The sequence below is a fragment of the Dreissena polymorpha genome, chromosome 3 (assembly GCF_020536995.1).
Source record: "Dreissena polymorpha isolate Duluth1 chromosome 3, UMN_Dpol_1.0, whole genome shotgun sequence".
Classification (NCBI taxonomy): domain Eukaryota; kingdom Metazoa; phylum Mollusca; class Bivalvia; order Myida; family Dreissenidae; genus Dreissena; species Dreissena polymorpha.
In genome coordinates this window covers 129,070,947-129,094,684 of record NC_068357.1, presented here as the reverse complement: position 1 = coordinate 129,094,684, position 23,738 = coordinate 129,070,947, and the positions used below count along the sequence as shown (strand labels likewise).

At 34.3% G+C, this 23,738-nt stretch overlaps 1 protein-coding gene across 2 annotated transcripts; it reads right to left on the bottom strand.

Annotated features, from left to right (window-relative positions):
- Positions 1–1,102: 1,102 nt before the first annotated feature.
- On the bottom strand, positions 1,103–21,895 carry LOC127871416 (phosphatidylinositol transfer protein alpha isoform-like). Of its 2 annotated transcripts, none has more exons than XM_052414329.1 (10): positions 21,761–21,895; positions 16,779–16,809; positions 16,150–16,355; positions 15,486–15,585; positions 13,680–13,757; positions 8,880–8,960; positions 8,251–8,331; positions 5,253–5,348; positions 4,607–4,729; positions 1,103–3,967 (listed from the first exon to the last, which is right to left on the bottom strand). In XM_052414329.1, the coding sequence occupies exons 1-10, from the start codon at positions 21,883–21,885 to the stop codon at positions 3,923–3,925; spliced, it is 966 nt and encodes a 321-aa protein (XP_052270289.1). In that variant the 5' UTR covers positions 21,886–21,895; the 3' UTR covers positions 1,103–3,922. The 2 variants fall into 2 exon arrangements, with proteins under 2 accessions (XP_052270289.1, XP_052270290.1); XM_052414330.1 differs by having other exon boundaries at positions 21,855–21,889.
- Between the last annotated feature and the right edge of the window lie 1,843 nt (positions 21,896–23,738).

Genomic DNA, 23,738 nt, shown 5'->3' with positions numbered 1-23,738 from the left:
AATAATTTTGAGAGTTGTGTTGTTGTCGTTATACCTAGACACTACGAGGATTACTTATATAAAGTATAAAAATACATAACGCATTGTATGAGCCCGGATGGCCGAGTGGTCTAAGTGTTAGACTTTTACTCCAGGGGTCAGTGGTTCCAGCCCAGTTGAGGGTTACTTTTTTTCTTTCTTTAATTGTATTCTTGTTTTTTACTGGAGCTTTTTAGATCCAATGTTTACATTAATCAATATAAAACATTTAATAACAAGCTTCAATATCTGCCAAAATCTTTGAAAAGGTCCCTTTAAGTACACTTGTTAATGCCAATAACTGACAACTGCACTACTTGGTACAAAAGTAGGGGGAAAATTGCCGTATAAATGTTTTCATGACCAATCATCACACAAGTTGTCGGGCCGGGAATAGAACAAATTGAACTTAGCTCAACGCTCTTCTGACTTAGGTTGCCTTGTCTTTATAAAAACAACAACAATTGAACGAATGTTCATACAAGACACTGTCAGTAATTCAACCACTAAAACATATAAATAATGCACAGGTAGTCAGCACTTAACAAAAGCGTAAATGGCCATTAACGCTATCATAAGACCTAGCTATATAATATTTGGTCCCAGAATAACCCATTTTAAGGACTATATTAGTAGAAACGTTTTGATCAAATTTCCCGAAGATTGTATGTTATGTTTTAAGCATCTACGTATGTTCAAACACTTTCTATTGTTCAAGTGACTTATTTTTTACCCAATTTACAGTTTTGATCGGGGCCGAGATATAATTAGGTTAAATGTTCTGACGTGATCATATGAAGATTGGTCAATTAATATGAGCTCGGGAGTGTTCACCATCTCGTTTTTAAATTTGACCTAGTGACATATTTTTAAACCCCATGTGACCATGTTTGAAACAGGGACAATATTATTAGATCAAATGTTCTGACTAAATTTCATGAAGATGTGGCAGAAAATGTCGTCTTTATAGCAAGGACAAGATAAATGTTAATGTCACATGATAAACAAAGGACAAAAGTAGATCACAAAAAATCATCGATAGCATGTTGTGCTAACATGAGCAAAAATGAGCAAAAATCATGTAGACCTTATTTATAACATCTATTTCATGATAGCATACAAGAACAATGTGGTGAAGTTCAGACTCATGAAAGAAAGTGCAGGGTAGGTCACACAAAACGTGATAGGATGGGAGAGCATTTAACTACAAGCCTATCTTTGAAGTCAACATTTAGTTCATGATCAATGATATTCATAACAACCGTTTGTGAGTTCAAGTCAGAATCACATCTGTCTTTATAGGTGTATAAGAAAAGAATGATTGAATGATTGAAAGAAAAAACTGCTGTGTCCATGCCATTCTTAATTATTAATAGATACTCTTAACTATAAGTTGACAATAGCCCTACTTTAAAATATATTATTAAGAAGGAAGTATATACAACATACATGGAAAATTTTGTTAAACTATTTTCTAATTGACAAATCAAAAGATTTTTTTTTCAATAATAATAAATACATCTAACACAATGCCAATATTCATATTTTAAATAAATTTTTACAAAAGTTGCTTACATTTCTTAAATATCAGATAGACATGCAAATTAGTTTTATATCAGTATACAAGTTTTATTACAAGATGGAAATAACATGATTTGTATTTCTTGTATGCAAATTAAAGAAAACAAAGAAAACAAGAGATGTGTTTGTCAGAAACACAAAGCCCCCTATTGCGCCACTTTGAAGCCATAAATTTGACCTTTGACCTTGAAGGATGACATTGACCCTGACCTTTCACCACTCAAAACATGCAGCTCCATGAGATACACATGCATGCCAAATATCAAGTTGCTATCTTCAATATCAAAAAAGTTATGACCCAACTTTAACGAAGGTTAAAGTTTAAGGAAAGAAAAATACCATATTTGACCTTTGACCTTGAAGGATGACTTTGACCTTGACTTTTAACCACTCAAAATGTTTAGCTCCATGAGATACACATGCATGTCAAATATAAAGTTGCTATCTTCAATAATGCAAAAGTATCAAACTTTAACCAAGGTTAAAGTTTTGGGACACACACAATGAATGAATGGATGACAGAAAGACAGACAGACAGGCCAAAAACAATATACCCCGATCTTTTGATCCAGGGGCATAAAAATCATAACAAGAACACAGGTACTAACATAATGAGCAAATATGTTACAATAGCCAATAGCACTTTGTCGCAAATTTGAACAATACCACACCTTGCTTTGCTTGCTGCTTTGGGGCATTTGTTTGGATCACTGAAAAATAAACTTCATGGTGGTTAAAAATTTAAGTTAAGAATGTGGCAGCAGCTTATTCCACACACTGATAACATTTAATACATTCACTTTGGCTGCCTTACAGAGTGACTTCTATCAACCCCCCCTCAAACATAGTTTGCAGAGTTACACAAAAAAGGAGTTCAAACAGTTTAAGGTTAACGTAAACAAACACTACAGTTATTTGATAAACAATAAATATTGGATGTCATAAGCTGTCATTTTAAATCAACTTTATTGAACAAGTTCAGGAAAATTGTTTGTAAACAAGCTTTTGGGGTGCTTACTAATAGATTTCCTGGACAAATTTGATAAATCAAACTGCTATATTACAAATGTATCATATTTTATGATGTGACATGGCAAAAAACTATATTTATTCTGATATGATAAATTAACTTGTTTTTTTTTCTGTTCAGTCTTAAACATACTTTTTGAATACCTGTTCTTAACTAGTAAATGTATAGCGTTTAAGAATGCAAGTCGCATAAACATCCAACATAAGACATTTTATCTATGAAGCTAAAAGCACAATGTCAAAATACAGCTTTATTTTTATTATTTTATTTATGTATAGCAAAAATAATGGACAATTTGTGAAAGTGTGTAAAGAAATTTAAAGAGTCAAAACACAACACAAGTCACAGAATAAGGTTTACATAAAGAGATCTTAATCGAACATACTGAAATTCATTATTATTGATTCTACAAAATGTTTAGGTGGCCTCTTAATACAGAGATTTGATTAAGAGCATTCACATATGTATAAAATGTTAAAGACTATATATTCTTCATTAATTTTGAGTGAAATATATGATTGTTGTACATTAAATGACAAGCTTTACATGCTCACAACACTGAACTAAGTCAAGGGAATAATAACATGACACCAATGTCGGACTGATCTGCAAATACTCACAATAATCATTATGTCAAAATTGACAAAATCAACCTAAATTGACAGACATTAAAAGCATTTACACTGAGACAGTACACACTATGTTTCACTTATGTGACTACAAATACCTAAAGCATACTCTTGTTTCATACCAATTTTATGTAAATCCCATTCATAAAAAAATAATGAAATCAAATCTGAATTTATGCTAGTCATAACTTAATTTTTAAGTCTTTAAACAAGACACTTAAAATCTACCTATCTAAACTGCAATTATTTTTTTTTACCAAAGTACATACCCTATTGCCCTATGATATTCATCAACACTTAAACTTGCACAGGGAAAGAGTCAATTAAACCGAACAAATTTTATGAACAAATAAATGAATCTTTATTTAGTCAGCATAATTACTAAATAAGCATAATTACTAAGGACATACAATTATTGAAAGCTTTGTTTATATAACAAATATTCAGTATCAGATACCGATTGGCCTCAAAACAATTTAAAAGTTGAAACTGGTTATCATGCTTAGCTGTAGTTCCTCATCCAGATATACAAACAGTGATTGTGGTTTTGTGTTGTTTCAGGTATATGTAATCAAGCAGGCTGTCAGTTTTCAGCAGTGGTTGGCATCTATCTAAGCTTATTCAAGATGGTGCCTTCAAAATGTTTCCTATATGTCTGCTCTCATCAATCCTCTGCCTTCATGCCTCGGAGCTCACCCTTTGAGCGGATCTGACAAAGGCACATAACCAAAGATCAAATAAATATGTAATATATACATCAATAAATCAGTGTCTAGCAATACATGTAAATAGGTACAGAATTGAAGTTACAAAATTCACTCATTTGAAATTCTTGTGCAAGGTGTTTCATAAATATTTAATAGAGAGCAGTTGTGAAAATAATAAACATTAATTGAAAATTCATTAATGAAAAAAATACATTTACATAAAGATGTATTGTTTATATCTTTGAGACAAAATATATGATAAATTTCGGTAAGTGAAATACTTATACGAAGATTTTTTTTCTTTTTTTTCTGACAAACAGCAGATAAAATTTGTATAAGCTAACGGAGTTATGATATTAAAGATTTAAGATTATTTTAATATAATTAAACCACCATACTGATTAGTGTATTTCTTACAAGAAATGTTTAGTGTAATATTGAAAAGCTGTGAAAATAATAAATGTTCACTGAAAGTTTTTAAAAGGAACAAATTACAATTTTATAAGGATGTAATATGTGTATATCTTTGACACATAATAACAAATATTATGCTAAATGTTACAATCATGATGATTTAATGTATTTTTTACAGACAAAACTACAGATTAAGTCTGTATAAAGTTATAGGAGCACAAAATTACCTCATCAAGTTCCCGTTTAGTTTGCTCTTCAATTTCTCTAATGTCATCCATTGTCATTCCATGCCACTTGTCAGTTAAACAGAACACCTGTCTGTGGAACGTATGGAATAGCCTGTGCTCTTGCTGCAACCAACATACAAGTATCTGATATATTTTTTTTTAATTCAGAATTGTATTCTCTTTGTTTCTTACCTTTGATGATGATCTCTTTTTCTGTGCTTGGGTAAATCTACTGCATTTAGTTTAAGAGAAATCTTTTGCTCTACAATACTAACCTAATCTAAGATGGTTTCAAGTCTGGAAATCTTAAACCGGATCCACACGGTCACCACAAACAAACAATCAGTATATCTTTTTTTGTATATGAAGCTTGATAGCTTCATGTAAAATAAATACAAGTTCAAGAGACAAACTCATCTAGTCAGGAATTAAGAATTTTACCAAAAAGAACATGTCATAAATTCATAATCTTCAACTACCTGAGAAAGGTAAGAACATTAGTCAATAATTAGTTTCATGGACAACAAAAGCCAACAGATAAGTGGACCAACCAACATGGAAAAAACACTTGAAATCGAAATATAATAAATAATCAATAAATAAATTCATACAGATGGAAACAATGCATATACCTTTAATCACTTACCTTATTAATAAAACTTTCAACACGTCCTTGAAGACCAAACCACTTAAACTTGACAGTGATCAACTTGTATGCACACATAACCGGCTCTACAGTGGACTGGAAACAATAGCAACTAAGTGAAGTGAAATTATGTATAACAAGAGGGCCTGAAAGGCCCGAAGTTGCTCATCTGAGATAAAAGGAACTGACCTGTTCTGTGCAGCCCAAGATTTCATTACAACAAAAGTTCTGACCAAGTTTCTTAAAGAGTTAACTATAAATGTAATTTTTAGAGTGCTAACAAGGTTTTACTATATAATAGCCATATAAGAATTAATTCCCCAGCCCCTGGCAACCACGACAATTTTCCAACTAATCCAAGATATCATTGACTGAGTCAAATGTTCTGACTAAATTTCATTAAGATCGGACAATAAATGCATCCTCAGAGTATTAACAAGGCAAATGTTGACGTTGCAGGACACAAAATGGACTAGGGATGGCGGAAGAAAGGTGATCACAAAATCTTACCATGAGCACAATGTGCTCAGGTGAGCTAAAAAGAAATATGACAATCTCTTAAAGAAAAAGAAAATCTATTGCTTTTAAGTTATACAAGTTGAAACCTGAATTTTAACCCGAGTATTTGTGTCCATATTACAAGAATGACCCCACATCATACTTTTGTCACAATACTCCACTTTAAATAAACTTACCATTTTCTTTTGATTTGATAAATTAAACTAATGTGATAGCTTTTTTTTTTTTGCTGAAAGACAGCCATAACACAACTGATAAAAACTAGAGATTTGTCACAAACGTGACGAATACCCCCACATGCCGCATTGACACCAAATATTTTGCATGTTGTCTTCACATAAAACAGAGGACACCATGCTGAAAGTTTGAAATGCACTAAGTGACCCCATGACCTAGTTTTTGACCCGGCATGTCCCATGTTCGAACTTTACCTACACATCATCTTGATATAACTCCTGGCCAAGTGTGGTGAAGCTCAGATAAAAACTTCTAGAATTAGAGAGCGGACACCATGCTGAATGTTAAAAACGCACCAAGTGATCCTGTCACCTAGTTTTAGACCCTGCATGACCTATATTTGAACTTGACCCAGACATCATCTAGATACAACATCTGACTAAATTTGGTGAAGATCGGATGAAAACAACTTAAATTAGAGAGCGGACACTAAATACGGATCGACAAACCGACCGACGGACAGACAGACAGACAAGCTCACTCCTCTATACCCCCCTTAACTTCATTCATGGGGGTATAAAAATGCTCCAAAATACGACAGTGCACAAGTTTGAATTTACATTAAAATGTTTATTGATCCTTCTGGCTGCCATACTTTAAATGAGTGATGGGAGGATAAATCATGCTTTCAAGTTATCATGAAACAGTCATGAAGAGTAACAAAGTTAAGAAGACAAAGAGTGTAAAAAAATTATATATAAAAACTTTCTTCAATCAACACAATGTGCGTAGTTTCAAACAACTACATTTATTAATACAAATGCTTTCATGACATGATTTATATGCAATTAATTGCTTAATTTCATAAATTTTCAAACTGAAAGTGCTAATTATGATGTCCTTAAGATAACACCAACAAACAAAAAATCACTTCAATGCCATGTTGTTGGTTGGTCTTACACAATGCTCAGTGTTATCAAATTTGATTAAAATATATACATGTATATAATTTACCTACACCATCATGTTAAAACAAGATGCGTTTGTGAAACACAATGTCCCCCTATATGACGTTTGACCTTGAAGGATGATCTTGACCTTGACCCTTCACCACTCAAAATGTGCAGCTCCATGAGATACACATGCATTTCAAATATAAAATTGCAAGCTTCAATATTGCAGAAGTGACATTACATGAGCAATTTTGACCCATATATTTGACCTTAAAGGATAACCTTGACCTTGACCTTTCACCACTCAAAATGCGCAGCTCCATGAGATACACATGCATGCCAAATATCCAGTTGCTATCTTCAATATTGCAAAAGTATTCATAAAATAAGCGATTTGGGCCACATATATTTGACCTCTGACCTTGAAGGATGACCTTGACCTTACACCACTCAATTTGTGTAGCTCCATGAGATACACATGCATGCCAAATATCAAGTTGCTATCTTCAATATCTCAAAAGTATTCATAAAATGAGCGATTTGGGCCACATATATTTGACCTCTGACCTTGAAGGATGACCTTGACCTTTCACCACTCAAAATGTGCAGCTCTACGAGATACACATGCATGCCAAATATCAAGTTTCTATCTTCAATATTGCAAAAGTATTCATAAAATGAGCAATTTTGGCCACATATATTTGACCTCTGACCTTGAAGGATGACCTTGACCTTTCACCACTCAAAATGTGCAGCTTCATGAGATACACATGCATGCCAAATATCAATTTGCTATATTTAATATAGCAAAAGTTATTGCAAAATGTTAAAGTTGGCGCAAACCAACCAACCAACAGACCAACCAACCAACAGACCAACCAACAGACAGTGCATAAACAATATGTCCCCCACTACTATAGTGGGGGACATAAAAATCTACATATTTTTTGAGCTGATATGGAAAAGAATAAGCACAGATTTCAAGTAGTATGATGATATAATTAAACACAATACAAAGATATTATTGAATATGATAAAAAAAATTACTTATTCTAACTAGTTAAAGACACATGCTTCTTGAGGAGTCATTGATCAATCGGTCACTGTTGTCTCAGATTTATCAACATGGTGTGAGAGATGATTCCAACCACTACTTTAAATGCCATATTTTCTGTCAAACAGCGTCATAATTCTACTGACAGATGAAAAATCTAAACTTCTCTAATAGTGGTATAAAACACATTTCAAATAAAGTTTATCTTCAAGATAACAAATTGTGTTCAATTGAGTTTTAATCCAATCAATAGATTTTAAAAACTAAAGTCTAATGTCCCTGACATAGAACTTACAATCCAGTCTTTTTTGTCTAAAGGTCCACGACCAGTCTTTGCAGACTTGTAAAGTTTGGGATCATATTCCTTTTTGTAATCCTGAAAATAATTGGAACAAAAATGCCACTAAGTAAAATGAATACAATAAAAATGCTTATATAGAAATGTGAATATTTTAAAATGAAGCCTATTTATTGCAGAAGTATGCAATTAACCAAAGAATATAAACCAAGAAGGATTTCACATGATCCACAAGGACTTGAAGCAGTTTGATTGTTATTACCAAGAGATTAACCCTTTGCATGCTGGGAAATTTGTCGTCTGCTAAAATGTTGTCTGCTGAATTTCTAAAATTAGCATTTTCTTCGATTTTTTTTCAAAGAATACTATCAGAATAGCAAACAGTTTAGATCCTGATGAGACGCCACGTTCTGTGGCGTCTCATCTGGATCCAAACTGTTTGCAAAGGCCTTTAAAATTCGGTTCCCGCACTGAAAGGATTAACAACACAGGTAAATAACAATGCATCAGAACTGCATACCATTAGTTATTACCACAATAAACACCACTCACCAGTCAATTATTTCTTCATTATAAGGTTAAGCTGACATGGCTGTTTGCCAAAACTAAATCTGCAGCAGCATTACCTTTGAACTAACTGGATCATTTGCTATATCAATTATGGTGACATTTCGCTTTTGTAAATCTTCACCTTGTAAGTCATGTATCTGAAAAGGTAAAATATTAATGCATCTAAAGCAGTGAACAACAAGGAATGACAGATAATGATTTCAACTACAAATCATTACATGGTAAATACTGACAGGCCTGCTTTTTGAAATGTATGGCAATAAAATAACACGAAATTTAACAGAAGGATGCAACTGCTACACATGTATATTTCACGAGATGTAGAAAAAAGAAAGCATAATGGGAACAGTCTATTAAAACTGTAGCTACACAAAAAGCCCTTGTACTTATTTGAGATTTAACTGAAAGCAAGCACCATAGTTGGTGCATACAACATGCTGTCTTGAAATAATGAAAAATGTGGAAATACTCCACAAACACAAGAGCCTAAAAGGCCCAAAGTCACTCACCTGAGATACAAAGGAACTGACCTGTTCTGTGCAGTCCAACAAATGTTCTTACACATTTTCATTCAGAATAAACAATAAATGTAACTTGTTACAAGGTTTTACAACAGCAATTTAAGGATAAATTTCCCGCTCTCTGGCGACCATTTTTTCAACTAACCGGAACCATTTGTTGATCATATCCAAGATATCATAAGAACAAATGACTAAGTCATCTGACCAAGTTTCATGAAGATTGGACAATACATGTGACTTTTAGAGTGTTAACAAGTTTTTACTGTAGCCATATAAGGAAAAAATCCCTGCCCCCTGGTGGCCATGTTTTTTCATCCAACCAGAACCATTTTTGAACCCGTCCAAGATATCATTGGGAAAAACTTCTGACTAAGTTTCATGAAGATTGGACAATAAATATGGCCTCTAGAGTGAAAACAAGGTTTTACTAAAGCCATATACAACATGTATAGCCATTTAAGGATAAATACCCCGACCCTGGTGCCCATGTTTTTCAACCAATGGAAACCATTTTTACACTTGTTCAAGATATCATTGGATATAATCTTTTGACCAAGCTTCATAATGATTGAAAAATAATTGTGGCCTCTAGAGTGTTCACAAGGTTTTACTAAAGCCATATACATGTAACGAAAAATCCCACATGCCCAAGTGGCTATGTTTTTCAACCAGCCTGAACCATTTTTGAACTCGGCAGCCCAGATATCTGTTAGTGGGAAAAGTGTAAGTGTGCGCAAATGCAAGTATATTCTTATTGATCTACACTATCACCTGAAGCTATTACTATTTAAACCTATAATATCACCTTCATTTATTACTACATGTAGAACACATGCTTATGGTAATATTAAATCGATATTATTGGTTTATACAATCACCTCTAGCATAAATTACTATAACAAATTTGATAGCCCATAAAGGCTGCAACTGGCAGGTATTTACATGTTTAGTTCTTTTATTACCTTGCAATCAATTATCCATGTGTACAAGCTGTCATTCAATAGGCTTTATTCAACATTCACCACCAAGAGTTACATGTTAGAAACAGGACATAAAATTGTACACATGATAGTGTTTTTCCCAGGCCATTTTATCGTGGCGAAAAGCCACGCCGCCCTCCCGGATCGCCACTCTGCCCTTTTCAAAGGCAAATTTCGCCACGCGCCCTTTTTTTCAAAGGCAAATTTCGCCACGCGCCCTTATCGATAACATCTTTATTGCCTTACGATCTAACTTGGTCCGCAAAATCAGCTTCCTTGATTGTCTGTGACGCTCCGACTGTGCTTGATTTACTCGAGAGACGCCAACGTCTAATCGAATATTAATTGAGCAGATTTAATCTATTACAGTGCTCGATTTATAGGTAGGTCTTACTGACTCCTCCAAAGCTGTGAATTAGTCATGCGTGAATAACCTCGTGTCAGTATCAATCGATAATGCCGAAGGCTATGTTATACCAAGCGCATTTTTCGGTCGGCAATGTGTATACCTCCACGATAAAATCATTCCTTCGGAGACTTTTGTTGAAAAACTCGATGCTATTCTCGTGGCAATTGTGCATTGCATGCATTATTCAGTTATATCAAAACATATACTTTTACACATAATTACATTTAAAATCACAAACAAATTTATTCTTTATCGTTTTCGTCTTTAAGATAATTAGATCTAATTATTGAAATAATTACTGAGACGTATACTAATTTAACAAAATGCGAATCGCATATACGATTTAACGTTGCTATGCGCACCTGTCGCTTACATCATTTGACATTTTATCAACATGGCGGACTATACAGAATTAAATTGTGACTCGGCAAAAATGGCAAATAACGTCGTAAACGATCGAATTAACGATGGAGATTATACATTAAGAAGGAATTAATGAAATGTCTGTGATAATCAACGATGCATACAAATGTTTTAGATAGCAACAACATTATTTATTTATTTGTAATCTACTCGGTGGATTTATGTCACGGAAACGAGTGTTTGCATATTGTTACTCACAACAAAGACCTATAGATAACATAGCATATCTATAGGTCTTTGCTCGCAATGTTATTTTAAACATCTGTCAAGATTATTGTTAGAAAATGGGATAAGACAAACATGGTTTCATTTATATGTTAGTGGATCTGTGTATAATCAGATTCATATGCATATATTGCTTTATTATGTTTGTCGTGCTGTACAGTTTATTGAAACAGCATGGAACTTAAATGTACATTGCAAGGTAAATATATTAACATAAATCATAGTAAGTTAAATACATCTATTACCATTAAATGTGCTTGTTTATATTTTTTCCACAACTACCTCTGATGCGATTACATGTTTCTCCCTAATTCAGGTATTCACGGAACGTTTTTGCCCTTTATTGCCTAAACGTCGCGCTAAAATGCCCTTTTTGAAAGTAATGCGCCATGCCCCTTTGCCCTCCTGGGAAAAACACTACATGATCTGACTACAAAAACAGAGACTTAAGAGAGACAACCTTTATTTGAATAGTGTGCATGTTGCCTAATTTCATAGTAAATATTTGTTTGCATATCTTTTAAAAAACAATATCAATTACTCATCTGTCCAATTATGTTCTACATTATTCAACAGATTTAATTTCACATTACAGTTGGTACTGCATTATTTGGAAATGATGTTGTACACAAAATAAACTTCTTTATAAAATTGTCCATGATAAAATGTAACTCTTTTGTTATTTTTTTTACATTGTAATTCCATAAACTGAGATTTGAATTCCACTAGATATAAGTTTATAATAACCATTTAATATTTAATAGTAAACTACTTTCACTCTCCATGCAGTCTGTCAAATATCAGACAATACCAGAAGAAACTATAGCTTTGTCACAGACGTGATGTATACCCCCACGTGCCGCATCGACACAGACTATTTTGCATGATGTCTTCACAAAACAAGAGAATGTAATTTATGGCAATTTTTAAGAATTATTATGCCATTATTATTTACAGCCATTTTGACCTTTGAACTATCAAATTCTTTCCAATGACACGCCGTCCAATGACTGTGAACAAAATTAATGTACAGAGTCATTTTAAAATCTCACAATGAATGACTATAGTTATGGTCCAGACAAAATCATTTATTGCCATTTTTGACCTTTGAACTAAAAGAGTGACCTTGACCTTAAATATATCACGTAATTCTTTCGCGCGACACATCGTACAATTATGGTGAAAAAATGTTCCAAATGATTTTAAAATCTCACAATGAACAACATAGTTATGGCCCGGACAAGCTTATTTATGGCCATTTTTGACCTTTAAACTCAAAGTGTGACCTTGACCTTGAAGATATCAACGTAATTCTTTCGCGCTACACACCGTCCAATGATGGTGAACAAATGTGCCAAATGATTTTTAAATCTCACAATGAACGACATTGTTATGGCCCGAACAAGCTCATTTATGGCCAGTTTTGATCTTTGAACTTTAAGTGTGACCTTGACTTTGGAAATATCAATGTAATTCTTTCGCGCAACACACCCTCCAATTATGGTGAATAAATGTGCCAAATGATTTTAAAATCTTACAATGAATGACAAAGTTATGGCCCGGACAAGCTAATTTATTATCCTTGAACTCAAAGTGTGACCTTGACCTTGGAGATATCGACATAATTCTTTCGCCCAACACACCGTCCACTGATGGTGAACAAATTTGCCAAAAGATTTTAAATCTCACAATAAATGACAAAGTTATGGCCCGGACAAGCATTTGACCTTTGAACCTCAAGTATGACCTTGACCTTGGAGATATCAACGTTCTTTTTCACATGACACACCGTCCCATGATGGTGAACAAATGTACTAAGTCATTTTAAAATCTTACGATAAATTACATATTTATGGTCCGGACAAATTTTCGGCTTTAAACACACTAAGTGACCCGTGACCTAGTTTTTGACCTGGCATGACCCATATTCAAGTTTGGTGAAGATCGGATGAAATTTCGGGACAGACCGACAGACAGACCGACAAAGTGACTCCTATATAGCCCCCATTACCAGTAATATGGGTATAATTACCATTTATGGGGGTATAATGAATGTTGGTAAGTAAATTATCTTATGGCCTATGAAAATTCTGGTTAAGTAATTGATTTCTCTTTTAATGGCAACTTTAATCAAATCAGGGCCAAAAGAAGTTGAGAAATTACTAGACATTGTTGAAAATCAAGTATTTTTTTATTTTTGAGGTGACTGTGCTTAAATTGAGGTTTTAAAGTAATGACACCTTCTTCAACTATGGACCTTCTGTTGGTTTTCCATTCAAACTGTTTCTATGTACTTACATTCTCCATCGCTCCTCTATCTTCAAAGTGCATGGTTTCAATTTTGATGAAGAATGCATCCTTCATGTAACCTGGGTTCTGTGAGAAATAGGAAAACAATAACAAAATAAGTAGCTGCATTCCATTAACTACTACTGTCAAGCAGGTGGTAGCCTTCAGTAAGGGTTTATTGACCCATAAAATTAAGTCCAACAGTATGTCAATGTCAAGATAAACTAGAGCTTTGTCACAGACGTGACGAATACCCCCACATGCTGCATTGACACATATATTTTGCATGTTGTCTTCACACAAACAGCAGACACCATGCTTAATTTTTAAAACGCACTAAGTGACCCCTTGACCTAGTTTTTGACCCAGAAAGGCCCACGATTTAACTTGACCTTAAGATCATCTCCATAAAACTTCTGACCAAGTTTGGTGAAGATCCGATGAAAACTACTTGAATTAGAGAGCGGACAACATGTTGAATGTTTAAAATGCACTAAGTGACCCCGTGACCTAGTTTTTGACCCGGCAAGGCCCATGTTCGAACTTGGCCTAGACATCATGTAGATACAAATTCTGACCAAGTTTGGTGAAGATCGGATGAAAACTAATTGCATTAGAGAGCGGACACTTAATACAGACAGACAGACAGACCAAAAGAACGACTGACAGACAAGTTCACTCCTATATACCCCCCTAAACTTCGTTTGTGGGGGTATAATGACGTCAACAGATGTGGGTGTGTTGATGGTATTCAAAGACATTATGGATTAAAAAATCTTTCATGATATCAGACAAAATGCGTCATAAAGGGTTAACCAATGCTTTGGACCTTCAAAACTTTGCTGAAAAAATTATTTATTTTAACAAAAATAAGTATGTTTTAAAATAAACAATGACACAAATTCAAAGATACGCATGGGATAAGAAATCCGCAGAAACAAAAAAATACTAAAAAGGTGAGTTAAAGTTAAGCCTGCCAAAATGCTTAATAAAAACCACTTAAAACCATTTTAGCCTGTTACCCGTTATGTATAACAGACCCATTGCCAAAGCAAAATGGTACAAAAAATCTTCAATTAAAAGGAGAAATGTCAGGGTTTTTTTAAATCCTTTAAAACACTTTATTTATTGAATTTAGTGCATTAAAAAAATGCACCTCACTTCGATTCAATTACAGTGTTATAAGCAAGAACAAATATGACAAAGTTGCAAATTTTCACACATTCGGATCTACTCGCCATTTTCATTCAAACTCATACTGGTAGCGACTTTATTTTGAGAAGTGTTCATTTGCCCAGACCACAAATACCATCTGGCTTGAATGGAATACAGATTGGTTAAAATATAATTGTCTCATTATGTTAAATGCACATGGCGGAAACAAAACACTTCATTTCGGTGATTGTAATTCTAAAGTTCCATCACATTGAATATGACTGTTGAATGGTTTATAATTATAGACACAGAACTAATACATGAAAGCATTCCAGACTTATTGCAACTTCAAATACAACTTTTGTTAAAATAATGTGACAAAATCAAAACAAGGGGGCTTGGTGGGACCTTTGCCAGACATGGTCTACAACCCTGTTAGGCCCTTGTCTGATAGCTATAAATGTTCATGATACAAAGTTGATTTAATTGGGGTAAGTCTAAAATCTCATCCTATCCATACTGAGTCCGCTATAATCAATTATATATTCGCTGATTAGACACATCAACACCCAATAACATTTAACAAAGAGACACCATCCGTACAGAATAATACACAGCCCTGGTAACGCGCGTCAATTTGAGAATAGCATGATCACTTACCGTAACTATGGTCCTGCAGTATGGGTAGGCATTCCATGCTTTTTCGTGAATTTCTAGAGAACCTTTGGGTGCAATTGCTCTGATAAAACTTGGAACTTTACTGAAAAACAGAAGATACACTTCTAATTATACATTCATTTGTGTCTATATGTATAAAAGATAATAAATAGTATGGAGTCCATCAACAATAATAACAAAGATGTTACAACTAGTAAACATTTCTCATCATCTAAACAATTTTCTACGGTTACAAACATGTTGAGACATGTAACTATACTATAGCAGAACTGTGACTGTGAGCTAAGGCATCAATTATATTCTCCAATTTTGCTTCAGCTTGATAGTGCTTAGTTAATGGACTTTTCAACAAAACTGCTTAGGAGTGCAGTTATAAATGCAGTAAATGGTGCATGGAAAACACGTTTTCTCCGGGAAAATGTGATGGACTAACTTGCCACTGCATAGTTGGCTTTGTAAGAGTGTCTCCTTGCCATGTTTGTTGACATTTTTAAAATTTAGGAACCTAAAATGAGCTTGGGGCACACTTCAAAGTGTTGTTACACTATTTGTTTAATGTTTTCACAGAACAGCTACAATGAATTTATGGTTTACATCATTTAATTGGTTCCAATTAAGTACTTTCAATAATTTATCAGCTTATTACCTTTGCAAATGGTATATCTTGTGTGTGTACTGTCCCTTCGAATATGATTTACCATTAGCCTGGAGAGGGCTGTCTGGTTTTCTTTCTGCTGGTAGATTAGGGTCATTCAGGTCAAATGGTTCGTTGACGAGTACTTCAATACCCTCCCCTCCACCTGTGTTTTCCTTACTGGCTTCAGCTACTGAATACAGCTGGGCTACCTGGTACTGCAGTGAGAGTACACAGTACAAATACAGAGAAATCAAATAATAACTACAAACTGTGGATTTCAAAGGAAATACATTTTGGCTAATAGCAGTACTTACCGGTACATATGGTGGATATTCAGTTTCTGATTTTTATTCATTAATGGGATCAACTAATGATTAAATTACACATTAAGTAAAAGTAACATGCATATTCACCTGTGAAACAACATCAATTCATAATTTTGTATGTACACATGTATATGTATTGTACATCTACCGGGTACATGTACCTAAATTTATATTGAATAAGGGTAAAAGTAGTTACAGGGCAACTGTCATTGTTTATTGTTTGTGTTTATTGTGTATTTTTGGGCAAGTCGCCTGAATTTACTTTAATAAAATGTTTGAGTTTATAGTTTGTAAATGGCTTTAAAAACTTACCTCTTCTACTTTCATAGGAAGTACCACACGGCTGAAATTGTGAGAAAAAAAAATAAAAACACCAAGCTAGCTAGCCATTCCTAAAAGTTTTTTTAGGCACAAAGAATTTCTATTCATTAGGGTTTCTATTTTTTGTTTTCATAAACTTCATTACTAGTTTATTAAGAACTTTAACCTGTATTTGTTGTTGAAGATAAAAAATATAGAAATATGATAATCATATTCTCATTTTTTTTAAATGGCAGACATTATAACATTAGCTATTACTTACATGTATCTGTTCTCTTGATTATTAATAGTTTGATTACTAATTATTTTCACGCACATGTTTTATAATAAATTTTTACGATCAGCTGTAATATGCTTAAATAAAAAAAAACTCGGTTCTGTTCTAATGACACAAGGTGAATAAGCTGGTATTTTATATGTCCAATAAATTTGGGGTGACTTGTCCTATTTTTGGGACGAGTTGAATCGGGCGAGTTGTCTGGCGAACAAATTATTTATAATAATGATGAACTTCCACTTATGAAAGTTCAGATAAAAACCAAGGCAAACAAACTCAGTGGGAGCATGTGTTCCTGGCAAACAGACACAGGCATCGACACTAAGGCACGTCCGAATAAGGGCTGATACGATACATTCAAATATTCTAATTACTCGAATACGGCTGTGGACGAATCATATTTGTTATTCGCCACCTCTGGAATTTAATATTTGACAAAATCAAACAATGTGGTTTCGAGTTTGAAAGTTTAATCATCTTATCTTTCCTTACAAATAAGAATTCATACAATGAACCCCTATATTTAAATGTTCTTCTCCTTATTTTGGCGTTTTTCATCATGTTTACCCCACCCACTATGTTACTCAGTGAAATTATCAAATTAAAAATGGCGGGCACTGGTTGAATATTTACGAGATTGAATTGAAAAATCTTTCAATAGTTGTTAAATGTTTATTTAGGTAAATACAAGTGATTTGATGCTCAAACATACACACACAGGATTGGCAGATGGAATTTCTTTTTTGTTTATCTTTACAACAATGATTGTGCAACTTATCAACAAACATGGAGCCTAGCAAAGGGAATGCTATTGATAATGTTGACACTACTAGTCATGTTTTCAAAACTGTGTTCAAAGTTTAAGCAGTTCTAGTCAGTGTTTTGTTATTTCAAAGTGTTATATTTCATATTTTCAGTATGCAATAATACTCAATTAATCAAATTGACAAATACTCATAGTTTCAAACTACAGTCCAACCTGTCAATAAAGACCACTCAAGGGATTTGGTCGTTGTGGTCTTTGTTCACAGGTGGTCTTTATTCGCAGGGTCGAACGAAACTTTGCAAAATATGCTAGTAGTTTTTTAACAGGTACCTTATCTATGTATGTGCTCTATTGTTTAAATGTTTGAATACTTATGCATGTATAATGAAATAAAGGATTGAAACACAGTTTTGTTTTACATTTGTATATTTATTACATGTTGTATTTCTATTCCCTTATGTTTTTATTATTTATTTAATTTATCATATTCTGTATAAATAACATTTGATATACATGTATACGTACATGTACATGTAATTCTACAAAGAACAAAGTACAAAATACACATAACATAGCAAACATTTATACATGAAATACATGAATCACTACTACACAACCAGTAAAGTTGACAGTTATGGACACTAAATGACATCTGATATTTATATACGCGAATTCCGACTCACGCTTAGGGCGTTTACATTGTACTTTCACAGTTTACGTTCTCCTCGAATTCGTCCATAATCTCATGTTTACGCTTTAAAATGCTCTGAATTTGAGTTTTTCCTACACAAAGATCACTAGCCACTCGTCTACAACTGTGTCCTTTACCAAACAAACTAATGACCTTAACGCGTTCTTCCAACGTCAAGAACTTACGCTTGGAAGCCATGCTGGTTAACTTGAACTGACAATTTACTTTTCTATAATCTATGAACGTCTTATTACGGAGAAATTTAAGAAGAGAATAACTATCAAAATGTTTGTCTTTAATAGGCATCGTAAATGATATGAAACTGTTAATTTCCGAATGAGTTTATGAAAGCCCCAAATTTGTCTTTGATATTTTCGGCAATAAGTAGATTAATCGCGAGTCACTTAAATACAAAGGGAATGTAAAAGGGTGGTCTTTGGTCTTTGTTCACAGGTGGGCTTTATTCGCAGGTTCAATATATAGTGAAATCGTTCGGGAGGAAATCGGTGTGGTTGTTATTGACTGTTGGTCGCTATTAACAGGCGGTCGCTCGGGCAGATTGGACTGTATATAATCACAGGCATTCGGCATTAGCTACTTCACCCCATGACAAAAAAAGTTTGTTGATTTTTTTTTTTTTACTTATATATATAACAATATATCTGACTTAGACACTTGAATTGCTGATTTCGGCATACCAGCCAATTTCCGAAGCTCACTACTCCATCAATTTTCAACCGATTTGCACAATTCAGGTATCAAACAACGCATAAGACTTCATTCTAAATCGATGCATGTTCGCATAAGTCTACCGTAAAGCAGTCATCAAAAAACAAACTTGCAACACTATTTCCTAGAATCTATCTTATTACCAAGAAAATACACTACTGGGTGATGAACGATGGTAGGCTCTTAATTCTGGTGGCAAATCTTTGGTATCTTCTGGGAATCCCTGTGCTATGCATTGAACAAGGTTTCGGAGATTCGGGTCGGACGCAGTAGCCTCACGAAGCATACATAACACCATTTAACAGTTTTCAGTATATGTGGTATTTAGGTTAGAAACCACTAAAACAGCCCGCCGCCTCGGTAGTAATTATACAACATTTTATGAAATCCAACATTACTTTTTTCATTTTTGAAGAAATGCGTGAGAAATTACTTAGTCAGCATTAGACCGTCAAAAACCCTGAGACTCACGGCGAAACGGTGAGACTTGACAGGTAGACGTTCCCGATTCTGCATTCACGTCTGCACTACTTTAGACGTCCTCGGATCACAAACCTAATATTTGGTCATTTCCTGAGTTTACATTATTCTGTCCGCTTTTTTTTCTAAAGAATTGTGTTAATTTCTGTGGCTTCGACTTTCCATTTTCGTTCGCAGCATCCATTTTTCCCGGAATCTGCAACTCACTTTCTAAATAGGTCTTTCATGTCGCATAGCGACCGTAAAGGGAAGTAAGTTACTCATATCTACTTTTTTAGTTTATAGTGGTTATGTCAATGCCATAACTTCGCCTATCAGATTAAATGACAATTCCGTACTTGTCAATTCTATAACGTTGAATCGTCACATATAAAGCATAGGTCATTACATGGCACGCTTCATTGATTCAGTTATCATGTAAATCGCCAAGTAGACCAAATGTTAGAAAAGTTTGGTCGCAGTGTAAAGTGTGACCAATTAAAACATTAGCCATGTGGATTATCCCCTGGGGCCTTTCCGGTTAGGGTTTTATCTGTGTAATCTTAGCGATGTTTCTGGCGATTTATACGAATACCTATTTATACGGCCTGAATTCGAAAACAGGCATTTAGAGTGTGTATTTGTTAAGCATAGGGTCTATTTTTTCAATCGCCTATTTCATGAAAATCTTATTTTTAATCGCCAGCCAAGAATTGTAATCGCCAAAGGCAATTTCGACGATCAGTAAGGCTAGATTGAACTTCAACAGTACGCAGTTGTTTACCACTTTCGACAAAGCGGCGGTTTGGGGGCGGTAGCCCCCGATACTAAAGAAATATATAGGATTAGCTAAAGAAACTTCAGCGTACAGTTTATATAGTATTGACAGACCTGTACGCTGAAGCTAACCCCGTATCGAAAGTCAACCAGAGTCGTAACATATTAATGTCACGCTATAAATCAAAGAAAGCTCATTTTCTTGGATACATTTCTACATATATTAGTGAATGAATATAAATTACTGCATCGAGGAATGTTTTAAGGTTCAGATGTTTCAAATGCATCTTACATTAGATGAAAATAACTCTCATCAGTCTGAAATTCACAATTTTGACGCCATTGTTGCTTTGTCACGTGACGAGTTTTCATTTGGATACTTTCGGATAAACCGTGACATTTTATGCTGAAATTGTAAACATTACTTTCGTTTTCTGAAATCTATTATTTGTGATTAACAACTTACGTCTGGTGGATTATAAGACTGATTTCATTGTGAATCAGGTAGTTTTATATAATATTTACTTTGACTTTGTATTGACACTACAATTTGTTTACAAAATAAGACAGAATAATTAAAATACCGGGAAATGTCATTCTGAATTTGAAAACACTTGAGCACATGGTTTGTTACTAAAAATAGAAATAACGTCATATGACCGTGAAATCTCGGGAGATTCGCATTTCAAGAAAGTCTGTCACATCGCTGTTTTTCTCGATATGTATGAGCAGAATAGATACATTTTAAATGTTTAAGATAGTTTTTTGTGAAAGAATATATCAGTTAAATGTGAAAAATGTCAATCTTTCCAATCAAGTGGTTGATTTGGGCCAACAACTGCATTTAAAAGCTGTTTTGGACCGGTCTTTGTTAACTGTCAACTTTTCGGGGATTTCTGGTTGACTTTCCTAATGGGGTTGGTCCATAACTATAAAGTCGCGCCAGTCAAAAATCATAAAAAGCGACATTTAAAGTTATGGAAGCCAGAACTAATATAGGATAAAAGGATTATAAGGTGTTGCGTTAGTTGTTATGTGTTAGGTGTCAAGGGTTAACGGTAAAGGGTTTGATGTTAAGTGTTGCGTACCGCTAAAGTTCAATCGTCCCATCGGTAACGCTAACGTAGCATGTCACAAGAGCTATTCATTTATAAGACATCATGATTAAGAAACACAAAACGGGCTGATTTCACAGAAAATATAATGTGACAAATATACATTTTATTATACACAAGATTTTCTGAGATAAAAGTAACAAATATAAAGGTACATACTACTCGTGAATTATTATCCCCATAATCACGCGTTTTTTTATGTTGCAAATATTTGTTTCCGAAGCTATGGGAGGAGAAAAAGAAAATGACGTACAGCTATTTCCGGTGTACCGGTTAGTAATCATAGACTATACCCTACTGTTAAGGTTAAACTAATTATACATTTCCAATGCATAATCTGTCATAAGTGATAACACAGACGCGTTAATTTCTTTTTCTAACAAATACAACTATGATTGGTCTTAACAATGCTAACTTTAAATTAATAAAAGCCACTGAATATGGATGATTACGTTAAAAACATCTTAACAGGCTACATAAAATGTGGTAATTTGAAATAAAAAAGTTCGCAAAAGTGTTTGTAAATATCTATACAATAAGGCAAACATGAGTCGCTAAAAGGTGCGTTAAATAAAACATTTTGGGGTAAGGGAAATCCACCTTGAACAGTTTATAAGCCTGTTTGCTTTAAACAAAACTTTGTTTGCACTGATGTGATTTGTTCAAAGTGTTCAAGTCGCAGATATGCAAAATATATCATGCGAGTGGGATGTGTTATACAATATAAGAAATCACACAATAAACATGTATATTTACGGTTCAAATTGAATGTTCAAAAGAATAAGATTTGAATAGGGCAAGATATGATTTAGTGTATGATTTCAATAAAATGTGAACATATCATACACTGACTCTGCTGCTGGTCCAGCTTGTTTGTGCATTATTGCTTTGATGGCACAGTTAGCCCCTATATACATGCCACAGTCTTTATCCGCACCTACTTGTGCAATACCAGCAGGAAAGTCAAATACTGTCAAATTTAGTTCAATGTTGCATGTAAGTATGGCCTTAATTTGTGTTTCACCATTAAACATCTATCTATATAAACTGTCTAACCCCCCTTGCGGGTATTATTGACTGGTGCGCAGTCAGTGCTAGATCAAAGTGTTAAAAGTGAAAAGTGAGAAAGATAAAAGTATGATAGATTTATCATATAAGCTGAAGTGATTTAAAGTTAAAAACTGATAAAAAACAACATGTCTCCCGGAGTTCAAGGCAGAAGGGGAAAGCAGGGACTGCTTAAACCCTTCAAGATCGGGATGTAAAACTGTAGTGGCAGGGAGGTTGTTCCACATCACAATAGCACTTGGGAAAAATGAAAACGTATAATAATGTGCAGTGGTGTGGATCTGTCTGTACGAGAGGAGGTACATTTGGTAAGTGAATCTGGCGGGTCACTCTTCATATGATGGTAGGGGCACAGCCACTAAACCTTGAACAATTTTGAAAAAGATGGTTAATTTAGTGTCATTTTGTCTGTCTTGTAGGGTCTGCCAACCAAGTTTCTGTTGCATCGAGGTGACACTGTCGTATGGGGAATAGTTATGCTTGACCCAGCGGACTGGTCCACGCTGTACTTTTTCAATTTTTTGTATACTATATTTTGTAATGTGTGAAGACTCCATACGGAGAAGCATATTAAACCTGTGGTCTAACTATAGTCTTGTATACGAGCTGGCGAAATATGGAATTTCTTGTCTGTATGTTCCTGCGCAGAAAACCAAGAGATTTATTGGCGTTATTTGTATTTTATATGGGTGTTCCAGGAAAGGTCTTTTGAAATGGCAACACCTAAGTATTTTGCATTGTCAACAGTTCCTTATATTTGTCCATGAAGTCTGTAATTAATAGAGAATTTTGATTTATTTCTGGTTATGTTTAAAACTTGACATTTGGTTGAACTCCATGTCCTGGCTGTATACTGGCGACATGTATACGAATAATATGATAGCTTTGCAAATTGGGTCATTGTCGACCTGAAATGGCCCAAAAATCAACCGGGAATGACTAGAAACCGATTCATGTCACCCTTGGGTGACTTCAAGCCGACGCTCTTCACCCCCGGGTGACTAGAATCGGTTTCATGTCACCCCAGAGTGAAATAAATCGGTTTCTAGTCACCCCCTGGTGACAAGAA